Source organism: Bos indicus, chromosome 2, assembly GCF_029378745.1.
Source record: "Bos indicus isolate NIAB-ARS_2022 breed Sahiwal x Tharparkar chromosome 2, NIAB-ARS_B.indTharparkar_mat_pri_1.0, whole genome shotgun sequence".
NCBI lineage: Eukaryota > Metazoa > Chordata > Mammalia > Artiodactyla > Bovidae > Bos > Bos indicus.
In genome coordinates this window covers 115439590-115456712 of record NC_091761.1, presented here as the reverse complement: position 1 = coordinate 115456712, position 17123 = coordinate 115439590, and the positions used below count along the sequence as shown (strand labels likewise).

Genomic DNA, 17123 nt, shown 5'->3' with positions numbered 1-17123 from the left:
AATGAGATACAATGCTTAGTGGTTCTACTCACATGGAGTCAGTTTTGACCAGCTGTCCATTTTGGCGAACAGCATTTTCACTCATAGAGCGTTCTCTTTTTAGCCTGCCAACTGCACGGATCTGTTAGGCACAAAGAAAGGGAAAGGAATGGTAAATATTCTTAGTAGTCTAGTAGTTGCTTAGCATCAAAAGGACCTTAATCTAAGGCTACTCACAAAATTAAAAAATAACACAACCATGAATTGCTACTCGGTGTGTGTATTATATGCAGGGCATGTTAAGGAAAAAACCTCTACTTACTATAATGCAGATAAACTGGGGAATGTTTATTTTCTTTATGAAAATAGTGACTTCTAGTTGCTTTTTTAAGTCTCAATCTTACCTGGTACAATTATTAATATTTTTATTTATTATAATTATGCAATATACTTACATTCAGTTCAGTTCAGTCCCATCTGACTCTTTGCGACCCCATGAACCACAGCACGCCAGGCCTCTCTGTCCATGACCAACCCCCAGAGTTTACCCAAACTCATGTCCATTGAGTCGGTGATGCCATCCAACCATCTCATCCTCTGTCATCCCCTTTTCCTCCTGCCCTCAATCTTTCCCAGCATCAATACTTGCATTACTTAACGAACAATTCACAACTGCTTTTAAAGGCACTTACACTATAGGAAATGGGATAGATTTGTAAATATTACAAATAAGGCTTCTGAGGTTAAAATAAATTCAGATTAGTTTAGATATTTGAATGGAGAAGGCAATGGCACCCCACTCCAGTATTCTTGCCTGGCAAATCCCATGGATGAAGGAGCCTGGTAGGCTGCAGTCCATGGGGTTGCTGGGAGTCGGACACGACTGAGCGACTTCACTTTCACTTTTCACTTTCATGCATTGGAGAAGGAAATGGCAACCCACTCCGGTGTTCTTGCCTGGAGAATCCCAGGGACGGGGGAGCCTGGTGAGCTGCCGTCTGTGGGTTCGCACAGAGTCGGACACGACTGAAGCGACTTAGCAGTAGCAATTTGAAAACTAAAAAAAATCTCACATGCTTAAATGTTTTAGAATTCTAGAAATAGTTACAATCTTCCACCTTACATGCTCTTCCTACAAAATGTTATTGGTCTCTTTCCATTAAATAGATGGAATTAAAGGATGAATCTATGTTTCCTTCCCTTGAAATTAGATGGGCTAGTGACTGCTACAGAGATGATAAATGTGACTTCTGAGGTTAAGTTAGAAACAACACTAAGGCTTCTGCTTTTTTCCCCTTTCATTGTTTGGAACAACAGCACCAAGACCCAAGCGGCCAGACAGAAAGGCTATGTGTGGTTATACCAGCCAGTAATCCTGGCTGAGGTCTACACAATAGCTAGTTATCAACTGACCTATGAGTGAGTAAGCCTTCGATGACTGCAGCCTCAAGCTGTTGAGTCATCCTGAGCCTTTGAGACTTCCTAGCCTAGGCCCAGATAATATACAACAGAAACAAGCTTTCCCCACTATGCTTGATGCAAACATCTCACCGACAAAATCCATGAAAAAAATAAGCAATTTCTATTTCAAGCCACTAACTTTAGGATGGTTTAATGGGCAGCAGGAGATAACTGGGGCTTCCCTGGTGGCTTAGACAGTAAAGAGTCTGCCTGGAATGCGGGAGCCCAGGTTCAATCCTTGGTTTGGGAAGATCCCCCTGGAGAAGAAAATGGCAACCTACTCCAGTATTTTGCCTGGAGAATTCCATCGACAGAGGAGCTTGGCAAGCTACAGTCCATGGGGGTCACAAAGAGTCGGACAGGACTGAGTGACTAATAGACACACACACAGAAGATAACTGAAACAATGGTAATCACGAACTTTTCTGCTTAAAAAAAAATTTTTTTTTTTTTACTGGAAATACCTCTGGCAACTTAATGGTTTAAAAAAAAAATAGATTTTATTGTAAATGACAACTGGTATGTGAACCAACAGACTTGAAGATTAACATTCTCAAAAATGCAAACCCAGTATCTATTAATGGTCTTAAAAAAGACCTGGGAATAGATCACCAGGGTATAAGCACCATCAGAGCAGAAAACAATCCTGTATTTCATGCCAACAAAACTTAAAATCATACTAAGCGGCGCATAACTTCAAAGTGTGGTTTAAATTTGGTTATGATTATGAACCACTTACCCATCTGAACAAAAGAAAAAAAAAAACCAAACAGAAAAGGAGTTGGCTTGGAGCCTACTGCAAGAGTTCTTTACAGTTAAACCAAAAGTCAAAATTACTTGAAGGCATTTATATATAAAAACTAATCTTGGACAAATCAATGTCCATGAGGTCTTTGTTTACTGGTTCTGCAGATTTATTCAGATCTTATCTCTCCCTCAAGAATCTGCTCAGATGCCTTAATATTTTCCCCTATAATGGTCCGTTTTATTTCATATAATTTTTAAAAGTTACACTCTATTTATAGTTATTACAGAATGCCGCCTATATTCCATGTTGTACAACACATCCTGGTAGCCTGTCTTACACCCAATAGTTTGTACCCCCGACTCCCCAATTCTTAATGCTGACCCCTCCACTAATAACTGCTAGTTGGTTCTCCATATCTGTGTCTGCTTCTTTTCTGTTACGGTCACTCGCTTGTTGCGTGTTTCAGATTCCACGTATAAGTAATATCATATAGTATTTGTCCTTCTCTGACTTATTTCGTTTAGCGTAATATCCTTCAAGTCCATCCATGCTGTTGTAAATGGCAAAATTTCATGTTTTATGGTTGAGTAGTGTTCCACTGTATTTGTGTGTGTCTCTGTGTGTATCTCACGTTTTCTTTATCCATTCATCTGTTGATAAGACACTTATTTCCATATTTTCTGCCAGAAGATGCTAACTTTCATAACAGTGATATTTGTACCTACTGATCTTTTAACATCAATTAGAACCATTGCTAAACATACTATACATATTATTACACCGAATTCTCTCAATAATCTTATGTACTTGGCATTATTCTCTTCTTTATTTTAGAGATGAGCCTTGCTTTGGAACAGTTAAACAACTAGATGAAAGTTATGTGGTTAGTAAGCAGCAAAGTAGGCCCTCAAAATTAAGACATTCTCAGGCTCAGTTTTTCGCTTCAGTGCTATACACTTTGGACATTTATCACATTTGACTAAATATCATAATTATTGCAGGAGTAAACCCCACACAGGCTTAGAATCTAGGTCTACTGAGGGAAATCTTGGTAAAAAATTTTCTATCACTCATCCTTTATCATTCAGAAAAAAGGGAGTGATTTACAAAAACATAAGTGCCACTTATTTATTATTTTAAAATAAAATATTATTTTAATATAAAATAGTCATTCACGACAATGCTCAGCTTGTTTTCAGGCTGGTTATCCACACCAAGCAGTGTCTAAAACAGTGGGATCATGAAGCTAGGAAGGCAAATAAAACTAAATGAATATCAAAGGGAGGGTTTCTCTTCTGGCAGAATCCTCATTCCAAGACAGTACTATTCACAGCCGTAGAGGTCCTTCCCTCACTCAGACCACTGTGAAGGAAGCGTGTCTCACTGTCCTGTCTTACCCAAAAGCTTAAAAGATGTCTGTTAAATATAGTCCTGCTGCATTTACCTCAGTGCCTTTTCATCATGTGAAGATTCAAAGTCAGTACTTTTCATCAAGCAAATATGTGGAATGTCTAAACTGGCACCTGTATTATCTGAGTCACCTCAGCACAAACTTCCAGCCTAGGAAAAGGCTATACCTAGTACTGGGAAACTGCACTCCTGTAGATTATGTGCATGATTTACCCTCTTAGGAAGGACTATATGAAAGATGAAAGACAAAGGCAGTTTCATTACCAATAAAAACTTATCTTCGCATATTGTCTTTTATTAGAATCATGACAACATAAGAATTTAGGAATTTTAATGAAAAAATGGCAACTACAGAAATCACAGCAAAGGAGTTTTACAAGACTGGCCCTAAATCAACAGCAAAGGCAAAATCTGAACTTCGCTACTAACATCTTAGTAAGTCCATACACTGCCATACTGAGATCAAAAGGGCTAGTAACCTTACATAACACGGTAACTAACTCAGTAGAAACTTCGGAGCAAGCAAGAGAATAGGTAGTGTCAAGGGGATAAAAAGAGCTTTCGCCAACTGCCAGACAGCTCTTATAACAAAGTGATGCGTTAATTTTTTCCCATGCTAAAATTCCCCAAATTTTCTGTATTGCTTAAAGTGACTCCTACCCATAAAAGCTCTTCCTTCAAGACCCAATGAATGTTAATGCCTTCCACAAAATTGTCATTTTCCTGAAATATGATATTTAAATAAAAAAAAAAGCACAGTATCATATTTTGAGTATTTATAAACCAGAATTTATAGCAATCAATGGTTCATGCAGAAGGATATTATTACATATTGCTAATGACATGATTTATAGGCTCTTGATGCCTCTTTCTGGAGAAGGCAATGGCACCCCACTCTGGTACTCTTGCCTGGAAAAATCCCATGGATAGAGGAGCCTGGTAGGCTGCAGTCTATGGGGTCGCTAAGAGTCGGGCATGACTGAGCAACTTCACTTTCACTTTTCACTTTCGTGCATTGGAGAAGGAAATGGCAACCCACTCCAGTACTCTTGCCTGAAGAATTTCAGGGACAGAGTGGCCTAGTGGGCTGCCATCTATGGCATTGCAGAGTCGGACACGACTGAAGTGACTCAGCAGCAGCAGCAGCAGCAGATGCCTCTTTCACTTTTGCTGTTGTCTATGTTATTTCAAATTCAGATACTGTTAAAACTCTAGTACTTACTTCTTCATTTTGAGGAGTTGGAGCAGGTCTTTCTAAATCCAGAAAATCTAGTGGTCTTTCACTCAGCGTAAGCACACGAGGTGGTGTTTTTAGAGCCAGAGGCTTAAAGGGAGTTGACTGTATAAGGTCAAGATCTGCTGGTCTTGAAAATGGAATGTCTTCATTATTTCCTAGGAGTAAAAACAATAAAGAGGAGGGAGGTTTTTAAAAAGATACTGGTTTTATTCAAATGTATTTGCCACTACACACCCACCAGGAATAGCTAAAATTAAAAAGGCTAACAATACAAAGTGCTGGCAAGGATGCGGAGCAAATGGAGCACTCATATGTCACTGATGGGAACATAGCAGGGTACAACCAATTTCAAAAATAGTTTGACAGCTGTTCATAATATAATGTGATCTAGCAACTCATTCCTAAGAGATATGAAAACACGTGTCTTCATAGCAGCTTTATTCTTAATAGCACTAAAAAAGGAACTCAAATATTCACCAACAAGTGAATATATAAACTAATTGTGGTATATCCACAGTATTAGAAATAAAATGGAAGAACAATCAATATAAGCAATAATATTGAAGACTCTCAAAAACCTAACACTAAGCAAAAGAAGCCAGACCCAAGAGTATATAATATAGTGTTATCATTCTATTCATACAAAATTCTGGGAAAGATAAATCTGATCTCTGGTTATAAAAAGGAGATCATGGTTGCCAGAAATTGAGGGGTAAGAACTGAATAAAAAACTGTTCAGGGTGGGATAATGAAACATTCTATATCTGGACTGTGGTAGAGTTACATAGGAGTATACTTTTGTCAAAAATCATCAGGCTATCCACTTTAAAATTACACACATTTTATGTACGTAAATAATACTTCAATAATTATTTGAACTATTAACAAATACTATTTGAAATTTCAGACTATGGTAATTAATAAACTTTTTGAAGAAAATGTAAAGTTGCATTTCTCAACCCCTTTCCTGTGTGCTCAGTCGCTTAGTTGTATCCAACTCTTTGCAACTCCATGGACTACAGCCCATCAGGGTCCTCTGTCCACGGAATTTTCCAGGCAACAATACTGGAGTGGGCCCCAATCCTTTTTCTAAATATTTTGAAAAGTTCCAAAAGTTTTCATAAAAACATGTAATATAAAGGTTTATCAGACAACTTTATAAACAAATATAAAATACCTGCTACCACAATTCTCTCTGGAACTTGCATAATCACACTAGCGTTTGAAACTCCTTCTTGAAATCCTTGTTCCAGGTCAGCATTTGGTGGCGCTACCTTTAATTTTTCTGGGACCCTCATTCGCTGACTAATACCTTCGGTGTATTCCATTTCATACTGAATTCGACTAATTTCCGCCATCTCAGCAGCAGTGGGAGAAGGAAAGGCCGCCCCACTCACTCTGCGGGCAAAAAATTTACAGACGGGGTGAGTGAGTGCTAAAATGCTCGTCTTCTCTATGCAGTGAAGTTAGAAGACAATACCTTTAGAAAGAGCACAAGAAGACTTCTCGTTTGTGAGTACTGAACACATACAAAGGAAAAATGCAAGACTGAAGAAAACGCTTTTCTCAACATAATACCTTCCCACTTAGTTGAAGTTGCACCTTGAGTTTATTACTTAGGAGCAGATTTTTAAAATTTGTGTATAACTACAACATGAATATGCACACAGATACACTCTCCTCCTCCTCACTGCATAAACAGATAGGCATGCTGCTTATAACTAAAAACCGCCGAAAATAAAACTCAAATAGAAATTTCCTAGTGAATTATTTGAAGGGAAGCTGCTAGGACTTTATAAAAATGAAATTAGAAACTGCTATCATGCATGGAAAAAATAAAACTTTTTAATGATGAAAATCAGATTCAGAAGGTAAATAATGTTAATTCTCAATTTACTAAAAAAGAAGCAACCCCCCTGAGTTTCACAAAATACAAATTAAAACGTCTCTTACTGAATGTATACCTGATGACTGAGATGAAATTTTGAAAATCAAATAAAGAATATACATTAATAAAGCCTTAATGTATGCATTCATTTTGAGGGACCATAGTGTGAAAGGTTCACACTATTCATCATTTGTACTGAATACATTTGCATGTATATTTAAAAAAACATGACATGCCTTCAAAGGGAAAGGCAAAACATATGCACTGCAAAATCTTCTAAATTAGAGAAGCATCCATGCTCCAAGGAAAAGCAGCAGAAAGGAAGTTGCCCGAGATAAAAAAAATATTGATCACGATGTAAAAGATGATTAGCCTGTGGGCAATCAGCTTTAAAGCCACTATGTCTCAAGCCTATAATACCAGCTCAACTGAATAAAATGTCACTGACCTTCCTAGTGATGTGTCATTGCTTGTTCTTTTACTCATTTTTAATACAGTAAATACACGTCTATAAAAGCTATTAAAATACTGCTACCCTGGAGTTGTTTACTTTACACAACAATTCCCCTACAGATCTGAACTTTTTTGGAGGTGTACATAACAACACGGACACTGCTTTTCCAGCTGTAAAAAAGAAAGAATAAAAATCAGTATTTCAACAATTCATTTCATATGAAAACTACGAATCAAAGTAAATATCTACTTAAAATTATTTTTGGATTTCAACCAAAACCAATGTTCAAATCTCTCATAAAAAGAGTTCTTTACCTCAAAAATCACAAGGGCCATTTTAAGCATACTCACTATACTATGATTTTGCAAACAGGGTCAAGAAAAGTTAAACAAACATATATACAAATGTGAAGTCAGATTAGAAGAAAACATTTTGTCACAAAATTCCTCTTAAGTATTATATTCTGAAGGGGGGGATCCTTTTCTTTTTTAGACTGAGTACAAATGAAGAAATCACAAAGATAATGTAAAAGGCAGAAAAATGTATTTGCAGTAACTTAATATTTGATGTATAAGTAATGATTTCTTTAAAAGCAAATAACTTTGAAAACTAAATTACACTAAGTTTTCAGTGAAAGATATTATACTTAAGTCAAGGTAAATAAAAATTAAAGACAATAAAAAAATCAAGGAGTATAAATTTAAGTCACAGTGGGGACATTTCCTAAACTCCATGTCAGAGACATATCACACATCTCAAACTCCACGTCACTGACATGCTTTGGAGAGATCTTAGAGGCTGGTTAAGGGGCTACACCCTGACAATTGGTTAATTATGACTGCTAACTTGCACCTTTTATTCTTTACCAAAACGTGTGAATTTTAAGGATCTGGCATGCAGATGGTTTAAAGACTAACACAACAGACCCAAAAGAGATAATTTTTACTCACAAATGTGTACCAATTACTGCTTGCTGTTTGGCATTATCTGCTTCTGTGCTTCATATTAAATCCATTAACTTGCCTCAGTATGCACGTGCTGGATTTAGAGCCACTTTTGTCCCTGGGGGAGAAAAAACAGGAGCTGACTGAAAAACTAGATGATACTGACATCAGAGATTCATTGCTGGAAATCCTCTGCATGATGAAAGCCACTAAAGATGCATAGCCTTACATTAAAAAAACCACTAAAATAAATAAAGAAAAAATGAACAAACTTACCACCAATTTTAAGCCTGGAGACAGAACCCTACAACCATTCACTAGTTAATACAAGATAAAAGACTACTGTTTCTGATTTGAATTAGAAAAACTTAGCTGACAAAATATACATATGTTTAACAGAATCTTAATACTTAGGTGTATATGTAAGTGTATATATACACACACAAATTAAGGAGAAACAAATGCACTGGCGAAATTTTCATCCAGCTACTTTCATTCAGTATTTAATTTCATTCATAACTTTAATTCAGTATTTAATTTGAACCAGTAACACATGCACACGGTACAAAGTACACAAGAACATACAGAACAATAAAGTGTCCCACTGATCCCATGCTATATAACAACTCAGGTCCCCAGAGGTAACCTCTTATCAATTTCTGTGCATCATTCTAAATAAGAAATGAGATAGCCTTCTTATACTTACATGTACCTGAAGCACAGTAAAAGCTTGTATTTGGAAATAACACTGAAAGAGACACTTCAAAAGGAGTACAGCCTTAAGACATTATGAACTGAAATTTTATAATAATAAACAAGGGATGCAAATTGCTAGAACAGTATCTCCCCAAAATGTGCTGTTCTCTTCACTCCATTCACTACATTTCAGCCTTCATATTAACTTTCCACTACTACATAACATGGGTCTCAACATTTCATTCTACAGCAACATCTTTGTTTACAAGACTTTCTGAGTTTGTAAAGTATCATGGATTTAAATCACCAAAGATGGACACTGAAAAGACAACTTCTAGAAAAAGCCAAATTCTCCTGTAGCCAATCTTAGCTACTTACAAGGTAGATTAAACTTTCCTACTAAGATTTAACATTGTACTGTTTTAATTACTGGCTTTTCTGCTTAAGCAAATTTGATCAAAATCTCATTTTTTCCCCTCTCTCTCTCTCATTAGACTATGACATTTTTGGTAGTATCTTTTGGCAAAAAAGAAAATAAACTTCTCATCTGGAGTTAAGACATTAACTCCAGTTTTGTCACTTACAATCTACTAGGTTACATGAGTCTCTGTGATATAACTAAAGAGACAAAATCCTTTAATGTACACATACAAAAACAGGTAAAACGTAACTCTTAAAAAAAACCCTCACCCGCAAACCACCTAGAATCAAGTCACATCCAGTATCCTGTGACAGAAAGTGTCCCCAACTTGGGCACATAATGAATCAAGCTTTATGTTCTCATTTTCTGTATTAGAATGCTGGAATCGAAAGACACAGCCCAGGAAGTCACAGAAAGAACTTGGATCAAATTGATCGTGGTTACAAAGATTTCTATAATTCCCCAAATACCAAAAAAAAAAAAAAAAAGCCAGGTTGTTTGTCATTTATTGTGTGGACCTAGTTCAAGGCTTTTATACTGATCACCCTATTTCAGTTCTCTTTTCAAGCAACTATACTTAAAAAGAATACGTCTGCAATGTGGGAGACCTGGGTTCGATTCCTGGGTTGGGAAGATCCCCTGGCGAAGGGAAAGGCTACCCACTCCAGTATTCTGGCCTGGACAATTCCATGGACTGTATAGTCCATGGGGTCGCAAAGAATTGGACATGACTGACTTTCACATTTAAATAATGGGTGTATAAGAAAATCACAGCGTAGTAACCCAGGATTCATTTTTATTTTTAAAGAAAAGTCACTGAAAAGTTGGAAAAATACGAGTTAACGAATTTTAAAATAAGGCTATCAATCCACAGGAAACAAGTTTCAACACCAAAAGGAAGACAGTAACCCCTAAACTTTGTAATCATAAAATGCGGTAGCCCTATCAGACAGGAAGGGATAGAAAACACAATTTCCTTTGGGAAAAAAAACTAAAGAGCAAAACCAACTCACAAGTGCTTGCAACCAAAAAGAAAAAGATAGCAGGTCCTACACACAATTTAATTACACGGGCAGAGACTCCAAGGTACAACAAAATCGTTCTAATTCTCTCCGAATCTATTTTCCTAAGGGTTTTTCCTTTGGGATCTCATTAGGTGATGTAATCAACACCGAAAGAAATGTTTTTTCCATCTAGGGAGAGAAAACACTTAAGATCCTTCAGTTAAAGTCCCTCTGTGGGGTGAGAGGCCTGTATACAACTGGTTCTACATTTGAAACAAAGGCGCTAAGGCTTTTTATCTTCTGCAACTAAAAGACGCCACCACTTTTGAAAGGGTTCTCGTCCCTCGAGAATGCCCCTAGTAAGAGGCAGCCCGTGGTTTTCTTCTACCGCAGAAGGGGAACTCGTCCTGCAGACGAAGAAGGTCACACGCTGACGGAAGGGGAATCCGCGCTTTCTCCAGTTTCCAGCTCCTGGAAGGAAACCCTGGAGCATCTCCCGACATCCACACCTGCAGCAAGGATGCTTCCTGATCGGCGCGACCAGGGGCCTCCCCGGGGCGCCTGGGCTTCCAACAAGGCTTTTCTTCTCCAACACGTCCCGCCTCCCCACACACACAAAGTAAAAGAAAAACAAACCAAAAACGACTTTCAAAGAGACAGGTGTCGGGTTCAAGGTCATACGGGAAGGTACCAGGACCTTGGCTGGGAACATGACAGGAGACTACCACTCAAGCCTCGCTTGAAGCTCAGGTCGCCCTTAGGGTTTCCCACGCCAGAAACTATCTTCTACGTGGAAAACTCAATTTTTCGACCTAACGAAGGCACAGAACTAAAGCGGGCAAGGTTAGCCCCAGAACGATTGCAGCAGGGTGCGCTGCTCTCCCGTGCTTTCCTCAGACACTAAAGGGGGGAGCAACGCCCCGAGAAGGAGGAAAGGTCAGGGTTGAAGCGGGGAGGCCCCTGGGGAAGGCCAAGACCGCACCATGGACCGGCCCAGCCGGTCGCTCCATAGCCGGAGGATACCGGCCACAGCGCTAGGCCCCGCATCCGGCTCGGGCCGCGGATCCCGGGTCGGGAAGACGTCAGCACTCACCCCTGGGCCCGCTGGAGGGTCCCCGGCGAGGGCCGCCGCCCGCCGGCTCCCGGGGTGCTCGGGTGGGCGGTCTCAGAGGCCGTTGGCCGAGCGCACGGAGGCGCCCGGGCAAATCACCGGCCGGAGACGCCCGCAGCGGGCGGGGAGAGAAAGAGAGACGCGAGAACGCCCGGGACTGGTCCCTTCCGGGAGCTGTAGTTGAGACAGGTTCGTGGTCATGTGACGCGAGGAAGGGCGGACGTAAGACCCACGTAGAGGAGCGCGGCTGTACGACGGCGGTTCCGCGACATCTTTGTTGTGGGCAAAGTGCGCCCACCGCATCTCGTGTTTAAAAGGTAAACCTTCGGTAGCTAGTTAAATAATTAGTTTTCAGGACTGTCCGCATCAAAATCAGAACTGGTGTGAGGCCTAATAATCTGCATATTTCGCCCGCTCTGCAAGTGGTTCTTAAACACTATACTCCAATTTTGACGATTTTTCAAGCCCTCTGTGTCTTCCTTAACAGTGATCCCTACCCTGACCTGCTTTACTAACCCTTAAAGGTAAGGATCTCGGAAAAGAAGTTAGGTTTCACAGTAGTTAGAAGCCCTGTTTAGTTTCCAAGAACTGTTTGCTGTCTAACCATTTAAAGTGAAAGTGAAGTCGCTCAGTCGTGTCCGACTCTTTGGGACCCCATGGATTGTGTAGCCCGCCAGGCTCCTCCATCCATGGGATTTTTCAGGCAAGAATACTGGAGTGGGCTGCCGTTTCCTTCTCCAGGGGATCTTCCCCACCCAGGAATCCAACGGGGTCTCCTGCACTGCAGGCAGACAACCACATAACCACTAACTTTCTAGGAGAAAGACAATACCTTGTTCGTCAACACTGGGCGGACTGAAGCCAATTCAAGGAATACATTTGTATTCTTCGATGTTAACAGCTAAAGACATACGCATGAGTATGTACTTCTCTAGAACCTAAAGATACTCTAGAGATGTTCAGTCCAGTTCAGTCACTCAGTTGTGTCCGACTCTTTTCGACCCCATGGACTGCAGCATGCCAGCCTTCCCTGTCTATCACCAACTCTCAGAGTTTGCTCAAACTCATGTCCATCAGGTTGGTGATGCCATCCAACCATCTCATCCTCTGTGGTTCCCTTGTCTTCCTGCCTTCAATCTTTCCAGCATCAGGGTCTTTTCAAATGAGTCAGTTTCTCACATCAGGTGGCCCAAGTATTGGAGTTTCAGCTTCACCATCCATTCATATATTCATTCCAATGAATATTCAGGACTGATTTTCTTTAGGATGGACTGGTTGGCTCTCCTTGCAGTCCAAGGGACTCGCAAGAGTCTTCTCCAACATCACAGTTCAAAAGCATCAATTCTTCGGAGCTCAGCTTTCTTTATGAGAGATGTCCAACTCTCACATCCATACATGACTACTGGGAAAACCATAGCTTTGACTAGACAGACCTTCATTGGCAAAGTAATGTCTCTGCTTTTTAATATGCTGTCCAGGTTGTTCATAGCTTTTCTTCCAAGGAGCAAGCGTTTTTTAATTTCATGACTGCAGTCACCATTGGCAGTGATTTTGAAGCCCCCCAAGATAAAGTCTGCTACTGTTTCTACTGTTTCCCCATCTATTTGTCATGAAGTGATGGGACGGGATGCCATGATCTTAGTTTTCTGAATGTTGAATGTTGGTAACATCTAGAGATGTTACCATTCTTTAAAACAACGTAGGAAGTCCTCTGAGAATTTCCTTCTTGGGCCCATTTTTAATACTGACAAATCATCCTTTAAGTGCAGATGATCTTAGGAATGATCATCTATTCCAGGCCAACCTTTTGGGGGAATTTAGAGGCCAAGCTAAATAAGCTATGACCAAAACCTTTAGAAATGAGGGTCTTGCTGCTCCACTACTATCTTTCTACTTTTTAGTACTTACAATTTGGTTCTTACTCCTGTCCATTCCCCACTAAGAAAACTGAAATAAGTTTCAAATGAAGATTGTGATTCTGAAATATTGAATCTTCCATGTTACCATCTGTATGATCATTCTACTCTTTGACTCAAAGTCTTCAATGGGTCTCTAATACAAACCAATGATGTACAAGTTCTCCATGGTGTTCTAAACTCTAATATGGCCCTCACCTCCTGCCATGCCACTCCATTTACTACAAGTGTGAATGATATATATCTATACAGTCTTGATCATTGATTGTTCTCTGAGATTAGTTCATGCTTTTCTAACTATTGATACTTACCTTTATCTATTTCTGCCACCTATAATGCCATCCTGCCTCTGATCAACTTCTGTTTCTTGAAATTCTAACTAACCTTGAAAGACCACCTAAAAAATCCACTTTTGTGATTTTATGAGGCCTCCAACTTATGAACCATTGTCTATTGACTCTTAAAGTATTTGTCACATTCTGTTGTGTATTATAATTATCTATGTATTTGCTTTATTTTATCGTACCAGATGATAAGTTCCATGTTTGAGACCAAGGTCTATATCTTACTCATCTCACTGCTTTCATGGAGCAACCATATTGAGCATGTTGTAGGTCTTGGGTATAAAGTAATGAGATCTATTTCCTTATTTGACCGATAAATTGCAGTTAAGGATAATTCCAAAGCAATAGTTCTAAAAAGGTTTTGAGCAGTGTTATCATTTTTAGAAACACCTTAAAGTCTCCAAAAACCTAGAGAGGGTAGTATTTCTCTGGTCTGAGAATTGAGCCTGGTCTGAGGAGGCCTTGCAAATAGCTGAGAAAAGAAGAGAAGCAAAAGGCAAAGGAGAAAAGGAAAGATATGCCCATCTGAACGCGGAGTTCCAAAGAATAGTGAGGAAATAAGAAAGCCTTCCTAAGTGAACATGCAAAGAAATAGGGGGAAACAATAGAATGGGAAAGACTAGAGATCTCTTCAAGAAAATTAGAGATATCAAGGGATATTTCATGCAAAGATGGGCACAATAAAGGACAGAAACAGTATGGACCTAACAGAAGCAGAAGAGATTAAGAAGAGGTGGCAAGAATACACAGAAGAACTATACAGAAAAGATCTTAAAGACCTGAATATCCACAATGGTGTGATCAGTCACCTAGAGTCAGACGTCCTGGAGTGCAAAGTCAAATGGGCCTTAAGAAGCACCACTATGAACAAAGCTAGTGGAGGTGATGGAATTCCAGCTAAGCTATTTCAAATCCTAAAAGATGATACTGTGAAAGTGCTGCACTCAGTATGCCAGCAAATTTGGAAAACTCAGCAGTGGCCACAGGATTGGAAAAGGTCAGTTTTCATTCAAGTCCCAAAGAAAGGTAATGCCAAAGAATTTTCAAACTACCACACAGTTGCACTCATTTCACGTGCTAGCAAGGTAATGCTCAAAATCCTTCAAGCTAGGCTTCAATAGTCTGTGAACCGAGAACTTCCAGAGGTACAAGCTGGATTTAGAAAAGGCAGGAGTCAGAGATCAGATTGCCAACATCTGTCGGATCATAGAAAAAGCAAGAGAATTCCAGAAAAACATCTACTAATGCCTCATTGACTACACTAAAGCCTTCGACTGTGTGGATCACAACAAGCTGGAAAATTCTTTAAGAGATGGGAATACCAGACCACCTTACCTGCCTCCTGAGAAATCTGTATGCAGGTCAAGAAGCAACTGTTAGAACTGGACAGGGAACAACAGACTGGTTCCAAATTGGGAAAGGAATACATCAAGGCTGTATATTGTCACCCTGCTTATTTAACTTACATGCAGAGTACATCATGTGAAATACCAGGCTGGCTGAAGCACAAGCTGGAATCAAGATTAATGGGAGAAATATCAATAACCTCAGATATGCAGATGACACAACCCTTAACAGCAGAAAGTGAAGACGAACTAAAGCGCCTCTTGATGAAAGTGAAAGAGGAGAGTGAAAAAAAAAAAACTGGCTTAAAACTCAACATTCAAAAAATGAAGATCATGGCATCAGGTTCCATCACTTCATGGCAGACAGATGGGGAAACAATGGAAACAGTGAGAGACTTTTTTTTCCCTTGGGCTCCAAAATCACTGCAGATGGTGACTGTGGCCATGAAATTAAGAAACGCTTGCTCCTTGGAAGAAAAGCTGTGACAAACCTAGACAGCATATTAAAAAGCAGAAACATCAGTTGGCCAACAAAGGTCCATGTAGTCAAAGTTATGGTTTTTCCAGTAGTCATGTATGGATGTGAGAGTTGGACTATAAAGAAAACTGAGTGCTAAAGAATGATGCTTTTAAACTGTGGTGCTGGAGAAGACTCTTGAGAGTCCCTTGGACAGCAAGGAGATCAAACCCATCAATCCTAAAGGAAATCAACCCTACTATTCATTGAAAGAACTGATGCTGAAGCTGAAGCTCCAATACTTTGGCCACCTGATGCAAAGAGTCGACTCATTGGAAAAGATCCTGATGCTGGGAAAGATTCAAGGCAGGAGAAGGGGACAACAGAAGAGGTGGTTGGATGGCATCACTGACTCAATGGACATGAGTGTGAGCAAACTCCAAGAGATGGTGAAGGACAGGGAAGGCTGGCGTGCTGCAGTCCTTGGGGTCGCAAAGAGTCAGACGAGACTGACTGAACGATGTTGATGATGATTCAAAGTCAGTTGCTTTGCGTTCTGTGTTTGGTTGTCTTTTAGTTTCCAGTAAGCAGAGCTGGGGTAAGACTGAGGTGAACTAGCCACACTAAGTGCTCTGCAAGTGCCCTGTCAACAAGTTACAAGGAATCCCTTAGAGACTGATGAAGGCTTTTCTTTCTATAGGACTTTTATTTCTATAGGACTTTTCTTTCTTATAAACAGGCTTATAAGTAGAGATAATGAACTCAACACAGCATTCATTCTTCTGCTTGTAAAAATAAGTTCATTAAAATGCATTAGTATACTTTTTGATCAAAATGTTTTCTAATTAATTTTTTGGTCCAATTATCAAACTGTTTCTAAATATTTGGGCAACTATTTTCTTGGTTTTCTTAGAATTATTGCCCAGCATCACCATTCATTCTGTGTTTTCATATGATGATATCTTTATTGTCATTTGACACACCCCAAAAGTTCCTTACCCATGACAGTTCAGATTTTTGTCTATTAAAGGCATTCATCTTTACCAATTCTCTACCTTTGAAATTTTATGAATATTTTTCCTTGAATAGGGTGCATTATAAATGGGAAACATCAAAATATAAGATCCATAACTTCTGTAATTTATACCTTTTCCTCTTGATTTATGAAAACTCTTTAAATACCTCAATAGGAAATGCATAAAGATATGATTAGGCCTTTCACAGGAAAAAAAAACCTCACATATTAATTAAAATATATTAAATAAAAACCCCAATACTAATTTAAAGTGGTAAATGTTCAGCCTTGCTGATAATGAGCAAAATGTAAATTGAGACTGGCAAAACTGTGAAAGAACAGCAATGTCCAATATTGGTAAAAGCATAAGGAGATAAAAGTTTTCATAACATTGCATTGATGCAACTAGAAATTCTAGCCATGTTTCTGGAGAACATGTGTGTATGTATATAAATATATATATATAATCTCAAAGGCCTAAGATTGCAACTCCTTTGATTTTTGCAGTTTTCCTCCTAGAGATTTATCCTGAGGAAACAATTGGACAAATATGAAATAAAATGTTCTTAATACATCCATAATAAAACTAAATGTCATCCTATTCATTGATTTATGTAGAAAAATCCATATAAATACTGATTAGTTCTTACCTATTGATTTGAAAATATGTCAACAAGAAAAAAGTCTGAGAT

At 39.1% G+C, this 17123-nt stretch overlaps 1 protein-coding gene across 13 annotated transcripts in view; it reads right to left on the bottom strand.

The window, feature by feature from the left end:
* Positions 1-11520, bottom strand: part of MFF (mitochondrial fission factor) — a 28343-nt gene extending 16823 nt beyond the window's left edge. For 4 of the 13 annotated variants that reach the window (XM_019977856.2, XM_070800377.1, XM_070800375.1 and 1 more), the window contains exons 1-6: positions 11336-11517; positions 8128-8239; positions 7172-7347; positions 6013-6233; positions 4821-4990; positions 33-121 (exon numbers count right to left, since the gene is read on the bottom strand). In XM_019977856.2, coding sequence (XP_019833415.2) covers positions 33-121; positions 4821-4990; positions 6013-6233; positions 7172-7209 — 518 coding nt within the window. In that variant the 5' untranslated portion in view covers positions 7210-7347; positions 8128-8239; positions 11336-11517. Of the gene's footprint in view, positions 1-32; positions 122-4820; positions 4991-6012; positions 6234-7171; positions 7348-8127; positions 8240-11335 lie in introns of all 13 variants that reach the window. The other 9 variants (XM_019977826.2, XM_019977850.2, XM_019977834.2 and 6 more) reach the window with 6 other exon arrangements.
* Between the last annotated feature and the right edge of the window lie 5603 nt (positions 11521-17123).